General features: G+C 38.6%; 2 gene segments (V, D, J or C); both read left to right on the top strand.

Annotated features, from left to right (window-relative positions):
- Positions 1-1,039: 1,039 nt before the first annotated feature.
- LOC122993842 lies at positions 1,040-6,326 on the top strand (the record flags this gene model as incomplete). The annotated part of the segment is given in 2 exon segments: positions 1,040-1,342; positions 6,007-6,326. Coding segments are annotated over 2 exon segments (375 nt in total), but the record flags the coding sequence as incomplete, so codon positions are not given.
- A 9,371-nt stretch (positions 6,327-15,697) lies between these two features.
- Positions 15,698-16,374, top strand: LOC122993831 (the record flags this gene model as incomplete). The annotated part of the segment is given in 2 exon segments: positions 15,698-15,872; positions 16,052-16,374. Coding segments are annotated over 2 exon segments (474 nt in total), but the record flags the coding sequence as incomplete, so codon positions are not given.
- Positions 16,375-27,282: the final 10,908 nt, after the last annotated feature.

Here is a 27,282-nt window from a genome sequence, read left to right as displayed (position 1 = left end):
AGTTTCTCTGTAGTTCTCTTGGATTTCTTGTGGTGAACCACAGGGTTCAATCCTGGGTCCTCTTATTTTCAGTTTAGATGTTACTGTTGGATCAAAGAGTTAAGTGTTAGTGTTCCAGATCTTCCTACAATCCAGTGATTCTTAAACTGAGATCCTTTAATTTGCCCCTAAAATTCTGCCAAACAGGTGAAATCCTGCTGAAACTGTCTGTTGATGTTAAACTTACTGTTCATAGTCTGTGTATAATATTTGATGCTGTGTTTTCCTTTAATCATCAGCTGGCTTTAATCGTACAGTGAAGAGGTAATGTTGTCTCCACTTTTGAAGCAAACCAATAGGTTCTTCTTGTGTTTGTAAAGCCTGAAAAGGTGATCAGCTACCTTTCTGCAACTCCAGTTATAAATGTAACCAGTCTGTTAACCAGGAGGAAGAGTAACTGAGAGAAGTGAAAATACAGATCTAAGAGGAGACGGAGAGATTCAGGGAGGAGCTAAGCTGTTACTGAACTATAGAAGAGAGACGAACTTCCATATTCAGCAGAGTTCAATACACAAACCACAAACATTACCTTCATTCAACATGCTGGCATTGGACTATTATGTATTTTCTTTACTGTTTCTAGTCATCTAACAGGTATGAAAGTTTCTGCATGAAAAAAATTCAATTCCACTTTTGTCTGAATGTGATTCCTTGATCGTGACTTTAACATGTTATAACAGAGAAACATGAAAACATTTTGTATTATGAAAATATTGTACATGTGTTTCTGAGATAATGATTACAGTCTAATCTTTCTCTCCACTGCTGTTTTACTCTAAACAGTTATACGTTCAAATATTAATTTATTATCAACTATTGCATTAAAGTCATCAGTTAGCATCTGTGAAATATAAGAGACCCTCTCTGGAAACTCATGTTTTTAGCACATCACACACTTAAAACCATTTCAACTTATGAATTAAAGAAGTAAATATTTTAATGGAGCAGTATCTGCTGCAAAATAATGATCACATTAATGTCTGAAAACATGTAGATTGAAGCCAAAGTTTATTTCGTTCACTGTTCTCACAAAGAAACATTTAAAAATTTAATGAACAAGCTACAAAGTCTGATAATTATCCTTTTATCACCTGATCGTAGTTATATAATATCCTGAAGAGGAAGACAGCAGCAGGAAGAAAAAACATCTGAGAGCTGAGAGGAGGGAGGAGAAAACCTGAGACTGAAGAACAGAAAAGACACAAACTTTCACTGTGGACTTTAACACAAACACGGTTGGTTTTTAAGATGCTGTCAGTGCACTTTAGTCTGTTTCTGACTTTGTTTCTCGTCACACTGACAGGTAGGTGAGCAGATGAACTACTAAATAATATTTTCTACTATTGACTTTAAAGGAGTTTTACTGATAAACATGAAGTAAAACAGAGTTATCTCTTCCTTTAGGTGTCAGCTGTGAAGAACTCACTCCAGTCAACAATGAAGAGAACAGTTTAGAAGGCAGCACTGTTACTCTGTCCTGTAAATATACGAGAGGAGCTGCTGATTTTTTCTTCTGGTATCGACAATATCCAAGAAAACCACCAGAGTTCCTCATCTCTTACATGGAAAACGGAGATGTGGTTAAAAATCCAGTATCTAGACTGTCTGTTAATGTGATTAAATATAAAATCCAAATGGATCTGCAGATCTCCTCTGCTGCAGTGACAGACTCTGCTCTGTACTACTGTGCTGTGAGGCCCACAGTGACAGCAAACCCACAGTCTCTGTACAAAAACACAAGCTGACACACTGACAAGCTGCTGGAAGCCTTTTTTCCACACTGTTGTACTGAACTTTTTACCTCCACTAGAGGGCCACATCATCAAGTAGGCGGTGCACTACTTCTGCACTGTGTTCAACCATTCTGTCAATAATAACTGCTGCTGTGAAGAGAACAATTCTCAGACTGAATGTTGAACATCAGATAGTTTCTCCTGTTGATTTAAACCTTGTTGTAGAGATGGAACATTGGCTGTGGATTATTCTTGCTGCTCTTTTCTTTGGTAAGACAGAAAGCAGAATGTGTTTCCTTTCTCAACAGTTTTTAACACAGAACTGAGCTATAAGTGCTTTTAATGTCCATCATAAAGGAAACAGATAATTTCTGCCTCCATGTATATTTTTTCTAGATGTGTCAGTGTCTGCTAGGTAACTCTTGAAAGCTGCAGATTGTTCTCCTTTAATCAATCATCTTTATTGATTCATCTCTTCCTCTGCATGTTCTGTTCTTCCCCAGAGTGTAAAGGACAAGACAGCGTGACCCAGCCAACAGGAGATGTCATTGCTGCTGATGGAGACACAGTTACACTTGGCTGTCAATATAAGAGCAGTGGAACTCCCTATTTGTTCTGGTACAAACAAGAAGTAAATGATTTCCCAAAGTACGTTTTGCGACGTTTGTCTGGTGGAGGAGATAATGCTGCAGAGTTCCAGAAAGACAGATTTGATGCTACATTGAACAAAACATCAGTTCCTCTGAAGATCCAGAAGCTGCAGCTGTCTTACTCTGCTGTGTACTACTGTGCTCTGCAGCCCACAGTGACAGGAAACACCAAAACTCTGTACAAAAACCTTTGGAGCAAAGACAGAATACTCCACAACATCCACTAGAGGGAGTCACACACTGTTAAACTTCAGTGGTTTCTTATCAAACACTCTAGATTCTTTTCCCTCATGAGACACAGTTGTGATGAAGAGTTTTACAAATGAATGTCATTTGACATATGAGTCTCCTCCTACTGACTGCAGAGGTGGCTGCATGGCAGAGAGCTGTTTGATTCCAGCTGTGAACATCAGACCAAACACAACTCACAAAACCACTCAACACTTATTCAAACTCAACATTCACTTACAGCATTTCACTTGTGTAACCATGGAAACACTGGCTGTCATTTTACTGTTTTCAGCTCTTGTAGGTACGTATGTTTTTGTCATTGTGTGATATTTTCCAAATGATGGATATTTGACTCTGGAACAGAACTTTAATACAACATGTTTCCTTCACTAGGTAACACCTTGGAAGATGATTTCTATAGAAATCAGTCAAATGAACAGTTGATCAGTTTGTGTCCACAGAGTAACACTGTACAGTTGACATTTTCCACTGTCTTCTCCTCTCAGCCTCATGAACAATGTTAGTCTAATGGCTTAATTTTCTCTACTTTTTCCAGGACTAATAGCTGGAGACACAATCTCTCCTGTACGAGATGAAGTCAGTGGAAGAGAAGGAGAATCTGTCACACTCACATGTACCTATGATACAACTGAAACTCGTGTTTGGCTTTACTGGTACAAACATCATTCTGACCTTCAGGCACCTCAGTTTATACTCTTGAAAGGAGCAAAATTATGGAGCAGTGATGAATATATTCCTGATAAACGATATAAATCCACAACATCAGATACATCAACTGAGCTGACCATACAGAGTCTAACCCTGGCAGACACAGCTCTCTACTACTGTGCTCTAGACACACAGTGATAGAAAGTGTAGAAGAGGCTGTACAAAAACCTGAACACAGATATCTGACTACTCTTCAAAGAGGAGGGAAGTGGTATTCAAACCACAGCTTCATATCAGATGGATTCTGCTAATTACTGTTTTATCAGAGTCACTGTGGTTACAGCTGCTAATGAAACACTGTGGGAGGATTCACATGAGCAGCAAATCCACATCAATGACAAACCAGCTGGATGATGCTTCAAACACAAGACACCATCAAACATAAAGTGACATAAAACTGTGTGTTGAACAAAAACCTGAAGTTACTCGTCGGGTTAAAAAGTGAATGTAATGAAAATATGAGAATGTTTTTTTCATACTGTCAGTTTTTATCATGAGCTGTTTCCATTAGACATTCAACAAGGGTGTCTGCTGCCTCCACTGTTTGAACTACGAGTGTGAATGAGATATGGTCATTGACTACTGAGCATGTGCGGGAACGCTATTCTGTTAACAGAGCTTCGCTAGCTTCTTGTGCTACATATCACTATCTATTAACATGGTACTACATTATGAATTTCTTGAAGAATTTCAGTACAAGTTACAGTACATTTCTCAAACAGGTCGTAGCCACTGTAGGTCTTTGGTTATTGGCCATGATTAATGCTTCTTAACTGTTTAAAGTTAACTAGTGTGCAGTGTCTGCTTAACAAACCTGATCTGGATCCAACTGTATGCAATCATTTCAGGTCTAGCTCAAAATGACCTTTTATTTCAAAAAATATTTTGAGTTGTTGGATGTTAGCTCAGATTTCGATACAGTGGATCATGGAGTCCTCAGTGACAGGCTACAACGGTGGGTTGGCCCATCTGTTTCTGATTTAAGCTGGTTTATATCATATTTATCAAATAAACAATTATTTGTGATGGTTGCTAATGATATGTCTGATGCTGCTGTCTTGAGTTATGGAGTGCCTCAAGGGTCTGTTATTGGTCCTATCTTATTTTCTATTCATATACTACTGTTTTAACATATCTTTTCACTTTTTTGCAGACGACAAACAGCTGTACATTTCCCTCAGATGTGGCAATTTCAGCAAACTGTCTGATTTAAAGGATTGCCTGGACTCTATGAGAAGCTGGATGTTTAAAAACTTCTTTAACTTTCTTATTCAGTGATGATACAACAGAGGTTTTGAGGCATTATTTAACTACATAACTAAATCTTTACTTCAAGATTCAAGATTAAGTTTCTTGACATTTTCTTGTGTCTTTGCATACACAAAAAACAAAATGCTGTTCCTCCCAGCTCACAGCAATATAACAACAACAGAGAGGATAAAGATATACTGTGTATGCAAAAATTATATTTAAAAAAATGATAAAAACACATAAATCCCAAGAGAAAAAAACAAAAAACGAACAAGCAGTTAGCAGCACAGTGTATTAAAGTGCATTTAGAGAGAAAAGTACATGTCTCAATTGGATGTAGACAGCTCTTGCATGTCAACGACTGACCAGCACTGATGGGGGAGTTATACAATCCATTATGCTGTCCAGAGAACATTTGGCAACATGATTGTTGTTGCATGACCAGTATGTATAGGTTAACAGTTAGCCTAGCTTGCACTCATCTGCACTTGCTTTGGGTCCACTGGGTGCAGCAGACCAAACGCCATCAGCTGATTTAGCTCCCAGCCAGTATTTCTCGAAGCAAAAGTCTTTGTTACAAATGTCCAAAAAAACTGATATAGACATATTATAGACATATTTCCCCTACACTCCACAGGATGGCACAGATGTAGACGTAGACATGGACAACGATACTGCAAGTCGGAACTACGAGAGGCCGCTGCAAACGTTGGTTGTGCCACCATCACACCAGTTCATGGAGAGAGAGAATACCACCAACAAGGACCCCTTAATTTCTCTTCTTGTCTCTTTCTCTTCTTCACAAAATAACTCTTCTGTTAGCTTCCTCAGTGCAGTTTCTCCTTTGGAATGTAGGTAACAGTAGCAGGTAGCAGTTGACAGCTAGCTAGCTGTTTTGATTTAAAAATATATCTAAAGATGACATTTCCTCTACTGTTAATTAATTTTGTTACCTCTTCTGTAGAGTATCTTCTGAAGATTATTTGAAGGTTATTTTGCAAAATGTCCCACTTTGTAGGTCCAAGTTTGAGATGTATTCAGGAGCCCATCTCTGGTGCAGCCACTCTCTGAGCTGTGAGAGCAGGGAGGAGGAGATTAAGGGAGGAGCAAAACTGTCACTGAAGTACAGAAAGACACAAACTTTCACTGTGGTGTTTCATACTAAACAACACAGACAGTTTCTTCTTATCTTCAAGATGGTGTCAATGCAATTAAGTCTGTTTTCAACTTTGTTTCTGATCACACTAACAGGTAGGTGACACACTTCATATTTACTTCTATTGATGTTTGATTGAAAACTGAGCATGAAGTTGTATGTATTCATGTTATGAGTCTTTGACAACATGTTATAACAGAGTTATCTCTTCCTTTAGGTGTCAGCTGTCAAGAACTCACTCCAGTCAACAATGAAGAGAACAGTTTAGAAGGCAGCACTGTTACTCTGTCCTACAAATACTCCAAACAAGCTGATTATGATAATTTCTTCTGGTACCGACAATATCCAGGAAAACCACCAGAGTTCCTCATGTACATCTCAGGACTGAACAAAGCAAGACCAGCAGATTCTCTGAAGTCAGACAAAAGATTCTTGACTGATCTGTTTGAAGACAAGCGTGAAGTCAAACTGCAGATCTCCTCTGCTGCAGTGTCTGACTCTGCTGTGTACTACTGTGCTCTGCAGCCCACAGTGACAGGAAACACCAAAACTCTGTACAAAAACCTTTGGAGCAAAGACAACAGAATACTCCACAACATCCACTAGAGGGAGTCACACACTGTTAAACTTCAGTGGTTTGTTTTCAAACAGTCTAGAGTTATTGTGGTGTACTACAGGGTTCAACCTGAGGTCCTCTCATTTTCAATTTACACATTTCCTTTGGGTTAAGATTTGTGGTTTAAAACAACAATTTCAGTCGTTTTACTGATAAAACTTGATGGTATATTACATTAAAATACAGTCATTATGGCAGCTGGTGTGTTACATGTTAAGTGCTGCTGTTTCAGACTTTCCTACAGTTCAGTGATTCTAGAACTGAGATCCTTCAACTTGTGAAAATTCTGTCAACAAGTTGAAATCAAACCTTGTTCAGCTGTCCATTAATGTGAAGCATATTGCTCATAGTCTGTGTATAATATCTGATGCTGAGCTTTCCTTTCATTATCAGCTGACTTCAGTTGTACAATGATGTAACAATTTTGTCTCTACTGTAGGAGCATAACATCAGGTCCTTTGTGTTTTTGTAAACCCTGAAAAGGTGATCCATCCTTTAAATAATCACAGCTACATGTCTGGAACTCCCTGTATAAAGGGGTCGCTAAAAAAACATTTCCCTCTTCCAGCTGATATAAAATCATGCTAACAGTCTGTTAACTGTGAGCAGGAATCTTTGGGAAACTCACAGTTTGGGTTGGACATCCGCCATAGGTGTCCTCTCTCTCTCTCTCTCTCTCTCTCTCTCTCTCTCTCTCTCTCTCTCTCTCTCTCTCTCTCTCTCTCTCTGCTGTTTATCCTTCAAACTGAAACTGGTTCACACAACCTGAAGGTTTTGGCCCAGAGGACAAATAAGACACATAATGATCACTGATTACTTTTATAAGAACATGAGGCAATTCTCTGCATGTTGACGGTGTTCCTCAGTGACGGCGTATAAATTCAATCTGTGTTTCTCTTGTTGAAGCAAATGTGTGATGTGGACGCTACAGACAATAAACTTTATCTCCAACAGGCAGAGTGACATTCAAGAGTTAACAGAATGATGCCATGATGGCTTCTCATCCATATTTTACATTTATTCTCATCATGCATAAAATATTAAATGGCTATACTCAAAGAAAACTAATATCATTTTTCCTCTGAGTGATTTATAATTTAATCAGATAGGTTTCCTCATAATTACTAAATAATTACTACCTCATACACCTATTTCCTTTATCTATTTAATCTCTAATGAAAACCGTCATTTAGTACAAGTCTCCTGACTGAACTGTTACTGAGGATGAAGTGATGATGTGTATATATTATATATATTTCTGTTATAAACTGAAATTATTTTAATGTAAAATCACTTTTTGTATCCAACATGAGTGAAACATGATTTATATGATGGTGACTGCAGCATCAGAGTTTCCAGAGTTGAAGGTAGAGGAAGAGTAACTGAGAGAAGTGAAAATACAGATCGAAGAGGAGACGGAGAGATTCAGGGAGGAGCTAAGCTGTTACTGAACTATAGAAGAGAGACGAACTTCCATATTCAGCAGAGTTCAATACACAAACCACAAACATTACCTTCATTCAACATGCTGACATTGGACTATTATGTATTTTCTTTACTGTTTCTAGTCATTCTGACAGGTATGAAAGTTTCTGCATGAAAAAAATTCAGTTCCACTTTTGTCTGAATGTGATTCCTTGATCGTGACTTTAACATGTTATAACAGAGTTATCTCTTCCTTTAGGTGTCAGCTGTCAAGAACTCACTCCAGTCAACAATGAAGAGAACAGTTTAGAAGGCAGCACTGTTACTCTGTCCTACACATACTACAAAAGTATAACTAGTGCTGCTGATTTCTTCTGGTATCAACAATATCCAGGAAAACCACCAGAATTTCTTCTGTACATCTCAGGATTGAACAGAACAAGACCAGCAGACACTCTAAACAAAAGGTTCTCTACTAAACTGTCTGGAGAAAAGCATGTTGATCTGCAGATCTCCTCTGCTGCAGTGACAGACTCTGCTCTGTACTACTGTGCTGTGAGGCCCACAGTGACAGCAAACCCACAGTCTCTGTACAAAAACACAAGCTGACACGCTGACAAGCTGCTGGAAGCCTTTTTTCCACACTGTTGTACTGAACTTTTTACCTCCACTAGAGGGCCACATTATCAAGTAGGCGGTGCACTACTTCTGCACTGTGTTCAAACATTCTGTCAATAATAACTGCTGCTGTGAAGAGAACAATTCTCAGACTGAATGTTGAACATCAGATAGTTTCTCCTGTTGATTTAAACCTTGTTGTAGAGATGGAACATTGGCTGTGGATTATTCTTGCTGCTCTTTTCTTTGGTAAGACAGAAAGCAGAATGTGTTTCCTTTCTCAACAGTTTTTAACACAGAACTGATCTATAAGTGCTTTTAATGTCCATCATAGAGGGAACAAGTTATTTCTGCCACCATTTATAATTCTTTTTAGAAAAAAAGATGTGGTTCAGTCTGACAGACAGCAGTCAGTAAAAAATAGGCTATTCTAGATGTCTCAGTGTCTGCTAGGTAACTCTTTAAAGCTGCTAATTGTTCTCCTTTAATCTATCATCTTTATTGATTCATCTCTTCCTCTGCATGTTCTGTTCTTCCCCAGAGAGTAAAGGACAAGACAGCGTGACCCAGCCAACAGGAGATGTCATTGCTGCTGAAGGAGACACAGTTACACTTGCTTGTACATTTAAGACCAGTGGAAGTCCCATTTTGTTCTGGTACAAACAAGAAGTAAATGACTTCCCAAAGTTTATGCTGAGAGGTTTAATGTCTGGAACAGCAGCTAATACTGCAGCTGAAGATAGGATTGATGCTAAAATCAACGGAACATCAGTTCCTTTGAAGATCCGAGAGCTGCAGCTGTCTGACTCTGCTGTGTACTACTGTGCTCTGCAGCCCACAGTGACAGGAAACACCAAAACTCTATACAAAAACCTTTGGAGCAAAGACAACAGAATACTCCACAACATCCACTAGAGGGAGTCACACACTGTTAAACTTCAGTGGTTTCTTATCAAACAGTCTAGATTCTTTTCCCTCATGAGACACAGTTGTGATGAAGAGTTTTACAGATGAATGTCATTTGACATATGAGTCTCCTCCTACTGACTGCAGAGGTGGCTGCATGGCAGAGAGCTGTTTCATTCCAGCTGTGAACATCAGACCAAACACAACTCACAAAACCACTCAACACTTATTCAAACTCAACGTTCACTTACAGCACATTTCACTTGTGTAACCATGGAAACACTGGCTGTCATTTCACTGTTTTCAGCTCTTGTAGGTACGTATGTTTTTGTCATTGTGTGATATTTTCCAAATGATGGATATTTGACTCTGGAACAGAACTTTAATACAACATGTTTCCTTCACTAGGTAACACCTTGGAAGATGATTTCTATAGAAATCAGTCAAATGAACAGTTGATCAGTTTGTGTCCACAGAGTAACACTGTACAGTTGACATTTTCCACTGTCTTCTCCTCTCAGCCTCATGAACAATGTTAGTCTAATGGCTTCATTTTCTCTACTTTTTCCAGGACTAATAGCTGGAGACACAATCTCTCCTGTAAAAGATGAAGTCAGTGGAAGAGAAGGAGAATCTGTCACACTCACATGTACCTATCAGACACGTTATAGGAGTATTGCCCTTTTGTGGTACAGACATCATTCTGACCTTCAGGCACCTCAGTTTATACTCTGGAAAGGAGCAAAGGGGGACACAGATCAATATATTCCTGATAAACGATATGAATCCACAACATCAGATACATCAACTGAGCTGACCATACAGAGTCTAACCCTGGCAGACACAGCTCTCTACTACTGTGCTCTAGACACACAGTGATAGAAAGTGTAGAAGAGGCTGTACAAAAACCTGTACACAGATATCTGACTACTCTTCAAAGAGGAGGGAAGTGGTATTCAAACCACAGCTTCATATCAGATGGATTCTGCTAAATCCTGTTTTATCAGAGTCACTGTGGTTACAGCTGCTAATGAAACACTGTGGGAGGATTCACATGAGCAGCAAATCCACATCAATGACAAACCAGCTGGATGATGCTTCAAACTCAAAACCATTTCATGGAACAAAAGATTAAATGAAAAAAACAAATCAACAGATTATTCACATTAAAGTTTTGATATTTGCAGCCTTGTTCATTTTTCCTTGTTTTGGTTTGTATCAAGATTTCAAGTGTTTGTTGTCACTATTCAGCCATGATGTGTCAGTAGATGAACACAACACAGAACGCATTGTTCCCATCAGAAAAAGTGGTTTCAGTCAGTCAGTATTCTGTCATTGCAGCTAAACAGTGGAACTCGCTCCTCAAGCTCATCAAGGAAATTCATACATATCACACTTTCACAGACCAGCTGACGATGTGGCTCATTGAAAACCAGGTTTGCCGACATTAGTCTGTTGACAGCCCTCTCTGCTGCCATCTTGTGTTTTTAATGTGATACATGTAATTCTGTTTTATCACATGTCTTCATTTATTACCTTATTCTGTTCATGTAGTTATAGGCTTTAATATCTGGTCAGAGACAACAGATGAAACTAATCCTCTCAGACTAACACTGGCTCATTAATATGTATATGTTCATCAATGAGCACTGTCCCTGACAAATCAACTAATAAATGAAATGAAAGTGAGTAGTCATGTAGTTCAGTATCCATGATGTGTTCATCCAGCAGGCAGACTGTATGAGACTAAAACGCTGTTAACCTGAACATGTTTCACACTCACAACACAGTTACTTTCTGTACAGTTTGCAGTTTGGACTTTTTGACTTGTCAGAAAGTTGTTTCTCTACAGATTGATTGTGGTGAATTTTCTGCAGATTCCTCCTTCAGTCTGACCTTCTTGGATGATGATGACTGCAGCATCACTGTCATTTCTAAAGCTTCCATCAGCCTGAATGTAAACAGACCACAGCAAGAGGAGGAGCTACACAACTGAATATGAAAGGCTTCATTTGGAACTGAAGAGATACTGTGTTCTTTCTATTGTTCATTCACTACAAGTCAAATAATGTTACTTCATTTCATTTGGATGATGATGCTCACTTTTCATACTGGTAAGTACTCAGGACACCAATCAACATGTAACAAGAGATGATAGACATCATTCAATAAACATTTCATTTTCTTTAGAATTTATTTCCTGTTTTAACTACTAAACTCAGTTTAAAGATATTTTATCATTTTAAAAAATGCAAATTTCATGGTGAAATATGTATTTGTTGTTTTCAGGATCCTCTGAGGATTTACTGACACCATTTAAAGATGTAATGCTGGCTTTGGAAGGACACAATGTGACTCTCTCCTGCAAATATAAAGGCTCTGTTTACAACCTGTGTTGGTATCAGCAGAAGTCCAGTTCGTCTCCACAGCTGCTCATCATGGAACATTCAAAGAAAGAAGGGTTGTCTTTGAAACATGACAAAGAAAATGAGACATTTCATCTGCAGATCTCCTCTGCTGCAGTGTCTGACTCTGCTGTGTACTACTGTGCTCTGCAGCCCACAGTGACAGGAAACACCAAAACTCTGTACAAAAACCTTTGGAGCAAAGACAACAGAATACTCCACAACATCCACTAGAGGGAGTCACACACTGTTAAACTTCAGTGGTTTCTTATCAAACAGTCTAGATTCTTTTCCCTCATGAGACACAGTTGTGATGAAGAGTTTTACAAATGAATGTCATTTGACATATGAGACTCCTCCTACTGACTGCAGAGGTGGCTGCATGGCAGAGAGCTGTTTGATTCCAGCTGTGAATATCAGACCAAACACAACTCACAAAACCACTCAACACTTATTCAAACTCAACATTCACTTACAGCACATTTCACTTGTGTAACCATGGAAACACTGGCTGTCATTTTACTGTTTTCAGCTCTTGTAGGTACGTATGTTTTTGTCATTGTGTGATATTTTCCAAATGATGGATATTTGACTCTGGAACAGAACTTTAATACAACATGTTTCCTTCACTAGGTAACACCTTGGAAGATGATTTCTATAGAAATCAGTCAAATGAACAGTTGATCAGTTTGTGTCCACAGAGTAACACTGTACAGTTGACATTTTCCACTGTCTTCTCCTCTCAGCCTCATGAACAATGTTAGTCTAATGGCTTAATTTTCTCTACTTTTTCCAGGACTAATAGCTGGAGACACAATCTCTCCTGTAAAAGATGAAGTCAGTGGAAGAGAAGGAGGATCTGTCACACTCACATGTACCTATGAGACAAGTTATACTCGTGACCTTTACTGGTACAAACATCATTCTGACCCTCAGGCACCTCAGTTTATACTTTGGAAAGGAGCAGGATCACGGAGTAGACAAGAATATATTCCTGATACTCGATATAAATCCCAAACATCATATACATCAACTGAGCTGACCATACAGAGTCTAACCCTGGCAGACACAGCTCTCTACTACTGTGCTCTAGACACACAGTGATAGAAAGTGTAGAAGAGGCTGTACAAAAACCTGAACACAGATATCTGACTACTCTTCAAAGAGGAGGGAAGTGGTATTCAAACCACAGCTTCATATCAGATGGATTCTGCTAATTCCTGTTTTATCAGAGTCACTGTGGTTACAGCTGCTAATGAAACACTGTGGGAGGATTCACATGAGCAGCAAATCCACAACAACTTTATTTATATATCACAATTCATGCATAAAATGCAACACAAACTGCTAAATATGAAAGCAGATAATCATAGCATTTCTAATTAAAAAAAAAAAAATAAGGAAAATTAAAAAAAAATAAAACAACAGGAAAAGACAACATAAAATAACCATAAGGTAAAAACACTTCAGGAGAAAGCGACAGTAAAAAGATGTGTCTTAAGTTTTCATTGTAAAGTGTCAACAGATTCAGAGCCCTTAAGACTCTCAGACAGACTGTAATTAATGAAGGCTGCCTCCCTGAGTCTTTTAGTTCTGACCTCAGGAACAATCAAGAGGTTTGAGCCAGAGGATCATCTGTCTTATCCATGTCAGACTGACAAGACAGGGCAAAGCCAGTCAGTGATTAAAACCAATAGAAGAACTTTAACATTAATTCTGAGACTGCCAGGTAACCAGTGTAAATATTTTAAAATTGGAGTAATGTGGTGTCTTTGTCTGGTTTTCATCAGAACACCTGCTGCTGCGTTCTGTACGAGCTGTGACTGACCAACAGCTTTCTTAGACACACCAGACAGAAGAGCGTTACAATAGTCCAGCCTGTATTGTACAACCTGTATGTATTAACTTTTCTGTGTCTGACTCTGACACTATTCCTTAAATGATAGAAGGACACTTGAGTCACGTTTCTAATGTGACATTAAACATTTAGGTCAGAGTCAATGATAACACCAAGATTATTGACCTGCTCCTTGGTGTTTAGTGTGAATAATTTTAGGTGGTCATCAGGATCTCAGTTTTGTCTTGATTCAGCTGTAACAAGTTCTGAGTCAGATGCATGCAATCTTGTCACTGATAGAACTGTAATCATTTGAACTTACACAGATACGTATATAGCAGGGTATCATCTGCGTAATTATGGAGATTGACGTTGCGATATCTAATAATATTGCCAAGCGGTAACATATACAGACTGAGAAGAATTGGGCCTAAGATAGAGCCCTGAGGGACACCACGTCAGGCCTATTTTATTGGAGGAGTGGTCGTCCATGGCCACAATGAATTGTCGACCAGTTAAGTAAGACCTGAACCATCAAAGAACTGTACCAGAGAGACAGACCCAGTGTTCAAGTCTGTCCAGCAGAATAATGTGATCTACAGGATCAAATGCAGCACTGAGATCTAACAGGACAAGCACAGAGAGATTCTTCTCATCAGTGTTCATCCTGAGGTCATTCACAACTTTGACTAGAACTGTTTCCATACTGTGATGGGCCCTGAAACCAGACTGGAACTTTTCAAATACAGTGTTGTCACAGAAGACCTCCTTCAACATTTTTTTCTAAAATCTTACTCAGAAAAGGCAGGTTGGATATTGGTCTGTAGTTTGAGATGACAGAACAATCTATATTGTCTTTTTAAGCAGTGGTTTAATTAAAGTGGTTTTGAAAGCTGCAGGAAAGGTGCCTGTGAACAGTGAGTGATTAATTATTGTTAAAACTTCCTCTGCTAAAAAGTTAAAAAACAGTTTTTGAAAAGTGGTGGGAATGAGATCAAGAGCACAGGTAGAGGATTTTAACTCACAGACAACTTTCTTGATTGTTTCCAAGTCCACTGATGTAAACTGATGTAACTGATGCTTGGTGTATTATAATATTCAAGGTCTAAGGTTTGACCACAGCTGTGAGTTGGTTCATTGACATGTTGTATGAAGCTCAGATCTTCCAATAGATGTGAAAAGTCAGAAGTCTTCTTGTCTGTGTTATTGTCAGTGTGTAAATTTAAGTCAGCAATGATGATTATATTGTCATAGTTAGAGCTGATGATAGATAAGAGCTCAGAGAGATCAGACAAGACATTTGGGCAATGCTTTGGTGGTCTACAGACAATAGCTGCAAAAAGACATTTCAGTATGACAGCATGGTACTCAAATGAACTAAAATCATCTAAAGTAACATCCCTCAGCCTCAGAGCATTGATACATATGGCGACTGTCCCTCCGCCCCTCTTCCCTTGTCTAATGGAGTAGGAGAAATTATAAGTTTGCAGGTTAAATTTCATTAAGAGCATCTGTGTTTAGCCAGGTTTCAGTTGAAAATAGACAGTCAAAATGAGGCTCTACAATAAGATCATTCATTTAAAAGGTTTGACTGCTGAGGGACCTGATATTTAAAAGTGCTATTTGCAGATTTACTGTCTTGCTTTGATCTGTAAGTGGTTGGTAACAGCTACTGGATGCAGGGATGCATATGAAGTCCTATAAGAGACTGAGATTTGTTGAATTAGATTTTAAAATGGTCTATGAGGTCTTTCAGTTGCATGGACTGGAATCCTGCCTGGTGAGCAGATAGATGGTACATGATGATCAGATAAACTTGAGGATATGTGTGAAGTATTTGTTGCAGCAGAACAAAGTCTGTGAAAAGTCTGATGGTCAATTTTACAGTCAGAGCCTGAATAAACACTGTGGGAGGATTCACTTGAGCAGCAAATGCACATCAATGACAAACCAGCTGGATGAGGCTTCAAACACAAACTGTGATGAAGTTCATGATGTCATTGATGGTTCAACAACCTATAAAGGTGATTTCCTGGCCCCGCCCACTGAGGTTCAACTCAACCAATGAGATTATTTCTGTCTGCAGAGCATAAATGTTTGAGGAAGTAAAATCCCAATCAGCTTGATGCTGAGGAGAAGGGCTGTGCAGCAGAGAGGCTGTTTAGTTTCTTCATTCTACTGCAGTGGAAGAACATTGATCATCTGCTGTCTGTTTGGTTTCAACAACTCCAAAGACATGTTGCTTTACCTCTTTATACTTTTATCTCACTTTATAGGTGAGTGTTAGAACAGAGATGAAAGTCTCATTTTACCTGATGTATTAACCAGATATCTGTTTTTCATAGCTGGATGATTTTGTGGAAGTAAATTCACAAACAAACCTGCTGATTGTTCTCCTTTAATCAATCATCTTTATTGATTCATCTCTTCCTCTGCATGTTCTGTTCTTCCCCAGAGTGTAAAGGACAAGACAGCGTGACCCAGCCAACAGGAGATGTCATTGCTGCTGAAGGAGACACAGTTACACTTGGCTGTCAATATAAGAGCAGTGTAACTCCCTATTTGTTCTGGTACAAACAAGAAGTAAATGATTCCCCAAAGTATATGCTGCGGCGTTACAAGTCTGGTGGAGGAGATAATGCTGCAGAGTTCCAGAAAGACAGATTTGATGCTACAGTTAACGGGACATCAGTTCCTCTGAAGATCCAGAAGCTGCAGCTGTCTGACTCTGCTGTGTACTACTGTGCTCTGCAGCCCACAGTGACAGGAAACACCAAAACTCTGTACAAAAACCTTTGGAGCAAAGACAACAGAATACTCCACAACATCCACTAGAGGGAGTCACACACTGTTAAACTTCAGTGGTTTCTTATCAAACAGTCTAGATTCTTTTCCCTCATGAGACACAGTTGTGATGAAGAGTTTTACAAATGAATGTCATTTGACATATGAGTCTCCTCCTACTGACTGCAGAGGTGGCTGCATGGCAGAGAGCTGTTTGATTCCAGCTGTGAACATCAGACCAAACACAACTCACAAAACCACTCAACACTTATTCAAACTCAACATTCACTTACAGCACATTTCACTTGTGTAACCATGGAAACACTGGCTGTCATTTTACTGTTTTCAGCTCTTGTAGGTACGTATGTTTTTGTCATTGTGTGATATTTTCCAAATGATGGATATTTGACTCTGGAACAGAACTTTAATACAACATGTTTCCTTCACTAGGTAACACCTTGGAAGATGATTTCTATAGAAATCAGTCAAATGAACAGTTGATCAGTTTGTGTCCACAGAGTAACACTGTACAGTTGACATTTTCCACTGTCTTCTCCTCTCAGCCTCATGAACAATGTTAGTCTAATGGCTTCATTTTCTCGACTTTTTCCAGGACTAATAGCTGGAGACACAATCTCTCCTGTAAAAGATGAAGTCAGTGGAAGAGAAGGAGAATCTGTCACACTCACATGTACCTATGAGACAAGTGCAGGGGGTGCTTACCTTCACTGGTACAAACATCATTCTGACCTTCCGGCACCTCAGTTTATACTCATGAAAGGAGCAGGATATCTGAATCATGTTGGTTATATTCCTGATAATCGATATAAATCCCAAACATCAGATACATCAACTGAGCTGACCATACAGAGTCTAACCCTGGCAGACACAGCTCTCTACTACTGTGCTGTAGACACACAGTGATAGAAAGTGTAGAAGAGGCTGTACAAAAACCTGAACACAGATATCTGACTACTCTTCAAAGAGGAGGGAAGTGGTATTCAAACCACAGCTTCATATCAGATGGATTCTGCTAATTCCTGTTTTATCAGAGTCACTGTGGTTACAGCTGCTAATGAAACACTGTGGGAGGATTCACATGAGCAGCAAATCCACATCAATGACAAACCAGCTGGATGATGCTTCAAACACAAGACACCATCAAACATAAAGTGACATAAAACTGTGTGTTGAACAAAAACCTGAAGTTACTCGTCGGGTAAAAAAGTGAATGTAATGAAAATATGAGAATGTTTGTTTCATACTGTCAGTTTTTATCATGAGCTGTTTCCATTAGACATTCAACAAGGGTGTCTGCTGCCTCCACTGTTTGAACTACGAGTGTGAATGAGATATGGTCACTGACTTCATGTTGTCTTCAGGTATTTACATTTGTTGACATAAGAACTGTCAGTTGTCAGTGTTTTACTATTATCTACCTGATAAAATTTTTAAGTTATGTAAACCAGGACAGAAAAGACACAAACTTTCACTGTTTCCAGGTTTTCAAGCCTCTCATGAGCTGTTCTGGATAAGAACGTCAGCAGAAAAGACTGTTACAAGGATGTTTAATATAGAAAAACAGGGAACTCATCTTCATCTTTAACCAAAGTTGTGGGATATTAAATATGTAGATGAAGTATTTCTTACCTTTCCTTCCCTGTTATTAGCGATGTTCCTCAGGGCTCTGTCTTGGTCCTCCTTCATTTTATCATTTATCTCTCACCACTTGGCCATATTCTCAGAAAATTTGGAATACAGTTCCGCTGCTATGCGGATGACACCCAGCTCTACCTGTCTACCAAACCTACTTCCACTCTTGCATCCTCTTCCTCTTCCACTTGCCTGCTGGAAATCAAATCCTGGCTTTCACATAATTTCCTCAAACTTAACAGTGATAAATCAGAGATTCTCCTCGTGGGTACAAAATCTACTTTATCCAAACTCACCAGTTTTTCACTGACTATTGATTATTCCACAGTCACCCCTTCCCCCCAGGTTAAGAGTCTGGGCATCATCCTTGACAGCACATTATCCTTTGAGCCACACATCAATAATATCACCCTGTCTGCTGACTTCCACTTACACAATATCTCTCATCTCTGTCCGTCTCTTACATCCAACAGTACCGCCATTCTCACTCATGCTCTGATTACATCCTGTATTGATTACTTCAACTCTATCCTTTCTGGTCTTCCTCACAAGTTCCTCCATAAACTTCAACTGGTTCAAGATTCTGCTGCCTGTATCATTACCAGAACCTCTTCCAAAGAACATTTCACCTCTGTTCTCCAGCAACTATACTGGCTTCCTGTTAAACACCGTATTGACTTTAAGATTCTGCTTCTCACCTTCAAGGCCCTTCATAAGTTAGCACCTCTGTATCTCTCTGACCTCCTTCACACCTTCACACCCTCCTGTGCTCTCAGATCATCCTCTGCCATTCTCCTCACTACACTTCCTGCCTGCTTGACAACCATGGGGTCCAGAGCCTTCAGCTGTGCTGCCCCTCACCTCTGGACCTCTGTCTCCCAGACATACGCAACACTGATTCTCTCCCAACCTTCAAATCCCATCTTAAAACGCACCTTATCAAAGTGGCTTATTCCCTGTGATTGCTTTATTCAAATCAAGTTTGCATTGATGATGATTTTATACTTCTATTTACTATTTTAACCCTATTTTATATGATGCTGCTTTTTTGGATTTATTGATGTTGTTTTCACTGCTGTGTGTTTCATTTTAGTTTGTGTTTGTAAGGTTTTTTTGTAGCAGTGACAGGAAACACCAAAACTCTGTACAAAAACCTTTGGAGCAAAGACAACAGAATACTCCACAACATCCACTAGAGGGAGTCACACACTGTTAAACTTCAGTTGTCTAAGTGTTTGTTTTATAAAACTGAAACTCTGATGTTAATGAGCTGCACATGAATATCAGAGATATGATGCAGCAACAAACAACCAGACAGTTATACATATATAATAACAGTATAATGAACACAAAGTAGTTTATTTGTGTTGACTGTTCAACTCAGTGATTTTTGAGATGTAAAAAAATAACTTTCTGATATCAGTTAAACTCAAAGAGGAACAACAAGATCCTCCAGTGTGGACAAAAGTGACAACAGAACATCTCAGATACAGTTTGGATCATTTCTCAGAGGCACATTTGTTATCAACACACAGAAAAATGTAATTGTTGGAGTTGAACCTCACTGATCACAGAATGTCAACAGCTGGTTTCAGAGCCCCGTCCACTAAAGTTCAAGTTTGTTATGAAACAGTCTGGATTTGTTCAAATGATAAAATTCTCAGGAAAAGTGCAGAAATTAAGATGAAAGAATGATGGAGAGTGATAAACTTACTACTTAAATACCCTTTAATAATTCAAATTCAAAAGCCAGACATCAAATTTTATAAAGACCTCCAATCTAGCATCCCCCACTCCTACCAGTACAAAGCTCTTCAGTGCCAAGAGTTGAACAAAGATAAGAGTCCCCTCTGCCAGCTGGTCCTGAAGCTCTGCCCTCACACACCAGGGCTTCAGGACAGACACCAAACAATCTGGCCCAACTCAATCATCTCAAAACAACAAGAAAATAATATCAAATATTGGAACCAAACCACCGAATCACAAAGTAAATTAGAATTGTATTTGACCCTAAAGAGAGAGTACATGGTGGCAGAGTACCTGACCACCGTGACTGATAGAAAACTAAGGAAAACACTGACAGACTGAGCCACAGCCGGGCCATAGAAACAGGTCGTCACAGGCAGAACAGGCTCCCCAGGGAGGCCAGGCTGTGTTCACTTTGTCATAAAAGAGAGGTTGAGACAGCATCTCACTTCCTGTTATACTGTGAGAAATATAAGGATTTAAGAGAGAAAAAATAAATCATATATATCCTGAGTTGATCCATCTCCCCGACCCTCAGAACCTGCCTCTATGTGGGGAGAGAAGTCAGTGTGCAGTAATAGCTGCAAAATATGTTAAATATTGTCATACTTTAAGAGAAACAAGCTCTGTACTACATGTTTCTGTGTGATTACATCTGTAAAAAAAAGCCTTTTATTATATTGTATTTGATATGATTGTTATATTTATTACTAATCATCTGTCAATGTTAATAATTTTCTGTAGTGTTTTGGTAATATAGGTTTGTGATCTGTCATGTCAATAAAGCTTATTTGAATATGAATTTGATATGTAGTTGTATGGTGCAACACTGATGACAATAAGGTTTTGGGATGTTAACTTTGTATGTGAGCTATTGTTGACAGAAGTGAGAGTATCACACAGTAACTCTTCAGACAACTAATCTAACAACAGAGAGGAAACCACCAAGGATGTCCTTTCTCTCCACTGCTGTTTGATCCTTAAAGCTCAAACTGCTTCACACAACCTGACAGTTTGGTCCAGAGGATAAAAAAACAAGACACAGGATCAATAATTATTTTCATTGATTATCTAAAAGCAACAGATTTAGGTTGAAGCTGATGTTTAACTGCTTAAATTCCAGCAGGTACAATGACATTCACCAAAGTAGAGAAGTTGTCCTGTAACACTCATTGAGACATTGTGTGTATTTGAAGTAAACTAACACTCAAGACTTTATATAATGTCAGAATTCAGAAGCTCAGTTTCTTTAAGTTTCCTCAGAGACACTTTGCTTTTCATCTCTCCCTGATCTCACTTTGGTTGGTTTGGAACAAGAATCATCAAAAATCATCAACTGTTATGTAATTTCATCTCAACACTTTCATTATCAGTAGAGCAAATCATTTCTACATGAGACTTTTTTATAGTTTGTATGTTGGTTTCATCTGTTTGACTCAATGATAATGAAGAGACAAACACTATTTATATCCAACATGAGTGAAACATGATTTATATGATGGTGACTGCAGCATCAGAGTTTCCAGAGTTGAAGGTAGAGGAAGAGTAACTGAGAGAAGTGAAAATACAGATCTAAGAGGAGACGGAGAGATTCAGGGAGGAGCTAAGCTGTTACTGAACTATAGAAGAGAGACGAACATTATTAAGTAGGCGGTGCACTACTTCTGCACTGTGTTCAACCATTCTGTCAATAATAACTGCTGCTGTGAAGAGAACAATTCTCAGACTGAATGTTGAACATCAGATAGTTTCTCCTATTGATTTAAACCTTGTTGTAGAGATGGAACATTGGCTGTGGATTATTCTTGCTGCTCTTTTCTTTGGTAACATAGAAAACACATCATGTTTTTATATATCTTTTCATTTCAAATGTTCAGAACATAAATCTCTGTTTTGATCAGTTTGTGTCCACAGAGTAACACTGTACAGTTGACAGTCCACTGTCTTCTCCTCTCAGCCTCATGAACAATGTTAGTCTAATGGCTTCATTTTCTCTACTTTTTCCAGGACTAATAGCTGGAGACACAATCTCTCCTGTAAAAGATGAAGTCAGTGGAAGAGAAGGAGAATCTGTCACACTCAGATGCAAGTATGAGACAGATTATGATGATGTTACTCTTGATTGGTACAAACATAATTCTGACCTTCAGGCACCTCAGTTTATACTCTGGAAAGGAGCAAAGGGAGACACAGATCAATATATTCCTGATGAGCGATATGGATCCACAACATCACCTACAACAACTGAGCTGACCATACAGAGTCTAACCCTGGCAGACACAGCTCTCTACTACTGTGCTCTAGACACACAGTGATAGAAAGTGTAGAAGAGGCTGTACAAAAACCTGAACACAGATATCTGACTACTCTTCAAAGAGGAGGGAAGTGGTATTCAAACCACAGCTTCATATCAGATGGATTCTGCTAATTCCTGTTTTATCAGAGTCACTGTGGTTACAGCTGCTAATGAAACACTGTGGGAGGATTCACATGAGCAGCAAATCCACATCAATGACAAACCAGCTGGATGATGCTTCAAACACAAGACACCATCAAACATAAAGTGACATAAAACTGTGTGTTGAACAAAAACCTGAAGTTACTCGTCGGGTTAAAAAGTGAATGTAATGAAAATATGAGAATGTTTGTTTCATACTGTCAGTTTTTATCATGAGCTGTTTCCATTAGACAGGCTGTGATACTTTTACTCACAGAATCAACTCTGTGAGGGAAATATTTAATGTGAGGATACAGATAAAATCTAAAAATAAAAACAATTTACCCTGGTTTAATGAAAATATGTGGAAACTAATGAAATCTAGAGATGCTGCACTAAGGATGGCAATTAAAACTAGAAGAGACACCGACATGCTGATTTATAAAGGTTTAAGGAACAAAGTTATCCAAGAGCTACGAGAAGCTAAATCTCGTTTTTATCTCAATATTTTGAATGAGGCAAAAGGCAACAGTAAATTGATCTGGAAAAACATTGATGATCTCACAAGGAGGGACACAAAATTTTAAACTCAAAGTACAGGGAAAGTTAATTGAAGATCATCTTCAAGGAAACTGGATATTGTTCCTATAGATGCTACAGGTCAGGTTTTCGAGCTGGTAGAAACTAATGAGTTACAGGTAAACAAAATCATCAGCTCCTTATAAAGCTTTAAATATAGAGATGCTTTCCAATTTGACACCACGTTTGTCAAATCACACAAAGGTATTTTAACTCCCCCTATTGCTCATTTAATTAACTTGTCTTTTAAACACAGCTCCTTTCCTGATGACTGGAAACGTGCCGTTGTCACGCCTGTTTTTAAATCTGGAGACCGCCTTGAAGCCAGTACCTACAGACCAATAAGTATACTGCCAGTACTCTCAAAGGCTGCTGAGAAAGTTGTCATTAAACAACTGACAGCATTTCTTAATACAAACAATTTTGGTCTACATTGTATGCAATTTGGCTTTAGAGCAAATCATTCCACTGAAACTGCTACCTTGCACTTAATAGAGCAAATTAAATCAAGACTTGACAAAGGAGGAGTAGTTGCTGCTGTATTTTTAGATCTGCGTAAAGCATTCGACACAGTCAATCATGATGTTTTAATATCGAAACTCTCTAAATTTAACTTCTCATCTAGAGTACTGGCATGGATGTCTTCATATTTATCTAATAGGAGACAATGTGTTAAAGTTGGTGACACACTGTCCAGTAACATGAAGTGCACAATGGGTGTTCCACAAGGGTCAGTGTTAGATCCCCTATTATTTAGTCTATATATTAATGATCTCCCTCAACAGTGTCATGATGCAGAGCTACAAATGTATGCAGATGACAGCGTTGTGTACACACATGCAAAAACAGCTGAGTTAGCTGCTGCTAAGCTAACAACTGCATTGGAAAGGATCACACACTGGCTTGATCAATCATGTCTGAGTCTAAATGTAAACAAGACGAAGGGTATGTTTTTCTCTAAGACTATGGTACAACCTCATAACACTGATATTCTCATCAAACGTGAAAAAATTGACATAGTTACTGATTTTAAATATCTTGGTGTGACACTGGATCCAAATTTGAACTTTAAGAAACATGTTAAAAAAATGGTTTAAACCATAAAGTATACTTAGCAAATTTTATACATATTATAAACTGTCTCTCTTTGGACGCTGCAGATATTTATGCAGCTGTGATTCTTTCTCAGATGTCTTATTGCATCACATGTTCGGGGCAGGCTGGAGAAACAGCCATAAAACCTCTTGAGTCCAAACAAACTCTAAAAACTCTGGACAAAAAGCCAATGCATTTCCATCACTGTAGGGTTCTGGAGAAATACAATTTACTGAGCTTTGATAAGTTTAAGTTATTCTCAAATTTGTGCCTAGTTTATAAATGTTAAATGGTTTGGCCTCCTCCACTATGTGACTTTGTGTTCACTCGCTCAGTAAGTTCTATTAGATCCTCCAGAATATCCTCTACACAAGATTGTACCATTTAATCACACTGCATTTGGACAATCAGCTTTCTCTGTGAAAGCCACAACTCAGTGGAACGTCCTACCTGATGATATGAAGAACTGTAGTTCAATCAATACATTCAAGGCCAAATTAAAAAATCTACTAAAGACCAATCAGCTGTGTGACCATTGAGTCTAAACTCCATCTATGGTCTTCTCATTAGCGCAGGTAGTCTTGCTTTTAATTTGACAAGTTTACATTATTAATTTCTAATTGACATTGTGGGTGTATGTGATGTGCTGTGTGTGGCTTTGTATTTTCTATTTGGTATGGTGTATTCTGTGTGCTTTGTTTTTTTTTTGCTTTGTACTGTTTGTTCTTGTGCTGTTGTATGTTTTTTGTCGGGACGAGGGATGCAAATTAGCTTCGAGCTAACTCTGGTGCATCTTTAATGTTTAAAACTGCACACTGTCCCAGTCAATAAATAAATCAATCATTATATGTTGGGGATCAAAGTGAGTCTGCACCAGATGTAAAACAGGAAACATTCAATCTCCAGTGATGACTACATACAAGACAAGCTATGCTAGGAAAGGAGAGAGGCACAAACATGTGTTTAGTGTAAAGTTGTCAGTAGGAGGAATAACACAGGGCTGTGAATGAGCTCTGTCACTGTGATCAGACTCCTCCTTTAAATCCACTAACTTAGTGTTGATGAAGACTAAACAGAGATCAGAGTCTTCTTTATACTCGCTGTAGCTCAGAGTTACTCAACACTGCAGATATGACGTCTCTGTTCATCTCAGTGTTGCTGGCTGCTATGTGCCTTGGTATGAACACAACTCTGTTTCTGTCATATCAATCCAACATTGACATGATTCTTTAACAGCTCACTGATACTGTTTGTTGCTGTTTTCACAGAATGCAGAGCACAAAAAGACAACGTGCTGCAACCAAAAGGAGATGTGACTGCTGCTGAAGGAGAGGCAGTAACACTTGACTGTCAATATAACACCAGTTCATCAAATCATAACCTCTTCTGGTACAAACAGGATGGAAACAACAGCCCCAAATTCATCCTGAGCCGCTTTAAAATTGGTCCAGGGAAAACAGAGGACGAGTTTACATCAAGATTTTCATCCACGATGGATTCTACTTTAAGATCAGTTCCTCTGCAGATCTCCTCTGCTGCAGTGTCTGATTCTGCTGTGTACTACTGTGCTCTGCAGCCCACAGTGACAGGAAACACCAAAACTCTGTACAAAAACCTTTGGAGCAAAGACAACAGAATACTCCACAACATCCACTAGAGGGAGTCACACACTGTTAAACTTCAGTGGTTTCTTATCAAACAGTCTAGATTCTTTTCCCTCATGAGACACAGTTGTGATGAAGAGTTTTACAAATGAATGTCATTTGACATATGAGTCTCCTCCTACTGACTGCAGAGGTGGCTGCATGGCAGAGAGCTGTTTGATTCCAGCTGTGAACATCAGACCAAACACAACTCACAAAACCACTCAACACTTATTCAAACTCAACATTCACTTACAGCATTTCACTTGTGTAACCATGGAAACACTAGCTGTCATTTCACTGTTTTCAGCTCTTGTAGGTACGTATGTTTTTGTCATTGTGTGATATTTTCCAAATGATGGATATTTGACTCTGGAACAGAACTTTAATACAACATGTTTCCTTCACTAGGTAACACCTTGGAAGATGATTTCTATAGAAATCAGTCAAATGAACAGTTGATCAGTTTGTGTCCACAGAGTAACACTGTACAGTTGACATTTTCCACTGTCTTCTCCTCTCAGCCTCATGAACAATGTTAGTCTAATGGCTTCATTTTCTCTACTTTTTCCAGGACTAATAGCTGGAGACACAATCTCTCCTGTACAAGATGAAGTCAGTGGAAGAGAAGGAGAATCTGTCACACTCACATGTACCTATAAGACAAGTGCAGGGGGTGTTGGGCTTCACTGGTACAAACATCATTCTGACCCTCAGGCACCTCAGTTTATACTGGTGAAAGGAGGAGGATCAGCGAGTCATCTAGAATATATTCCTGATAATCGATATAAATCCAAAACATCAGATACAACAACTGAGCTGACCATACAGAGTCTAACCCTGGCAGACACAGCTCTCTACTACTGTGCTCTAGACACACAGTGATAGAAAGTGTAGAAGAGGCTGTACAAAAACCTGAACACAGATATCTGACTACTCTTCAAAGAGGAGGGAAGTGGTATTCAAACCACAGCTTCATATCAGATGGATTCTGCTAATTCCTGTTTTATCAGAGTCACTGTGGTTACAGCTGCTAATGAAACACTGTGGGAGGATTCACATGAGCAGCAAATCCACATCAATGACAAACCAGCTGGATGATGCTTCAAACACAAGACACCATCAAACATAATAAATGGACACTGAAAACACCGAAAAAAACCTCTTATTAAAAATTCAAGGTATCAGATTAGAATGACATCATATATAACTGATTTATGTAAATTAATGTTTTGTCTATTAAACAGATTTAAATGATGTATATAATGACACTTTAGAGGAGTTTTCCATTCAACACCATGAAACCAAATCACACAGCAGAAGTCCAGCAATGAAACAACAATATTTGTTAAATATCTGTTGTAGCACCCGACCCTTGGAGCTATTTAGTTAGTAACTGTCTAACAAGTGTTGTAGTACTAGGGGCGGGGCCCTGGGTACGTTTACCTGTGGCTGACATTTAACAGAACTATGAACTATAAATATATGATGGTGCCTCCAGTTAGCAGGACTGTATAGTAGGAATCACTCATTTTAAATCCCACTAAGAATTATGTTTTAATTACTATTCCCTGATTTTAAAACTGAAATCACACCTTAATGAAATGTAAACATGACACATAAACAGTACTTTTAATGCAAATAATGAATTTAGTTCATGAAAACAAATATTTAAACCAATTATGAAAATAAAACAGATATAAAAATATTATAAAAATTAAATGTTTGCATTTGCTTTTAATCCTTCCT

Source organism: Thunnus albacares, chromosome 12 (genome assembly GCF_914725855.1).
Source record: "Thunnus albacares chromosome 12, fThuAlb1.1, whole genome shotgun sequence".
Classification (NCBI taxonomy): Eukaryota; Metazoa; Chordata; class Actinopteri; order Scombriformes; family Scombridae; genus Thunnus; species Thunnus albacares.
Note: the sequence above shows the minus strand (reverse complement) of the source record. Positions and strands in the feature narration are given on the sequence as shown.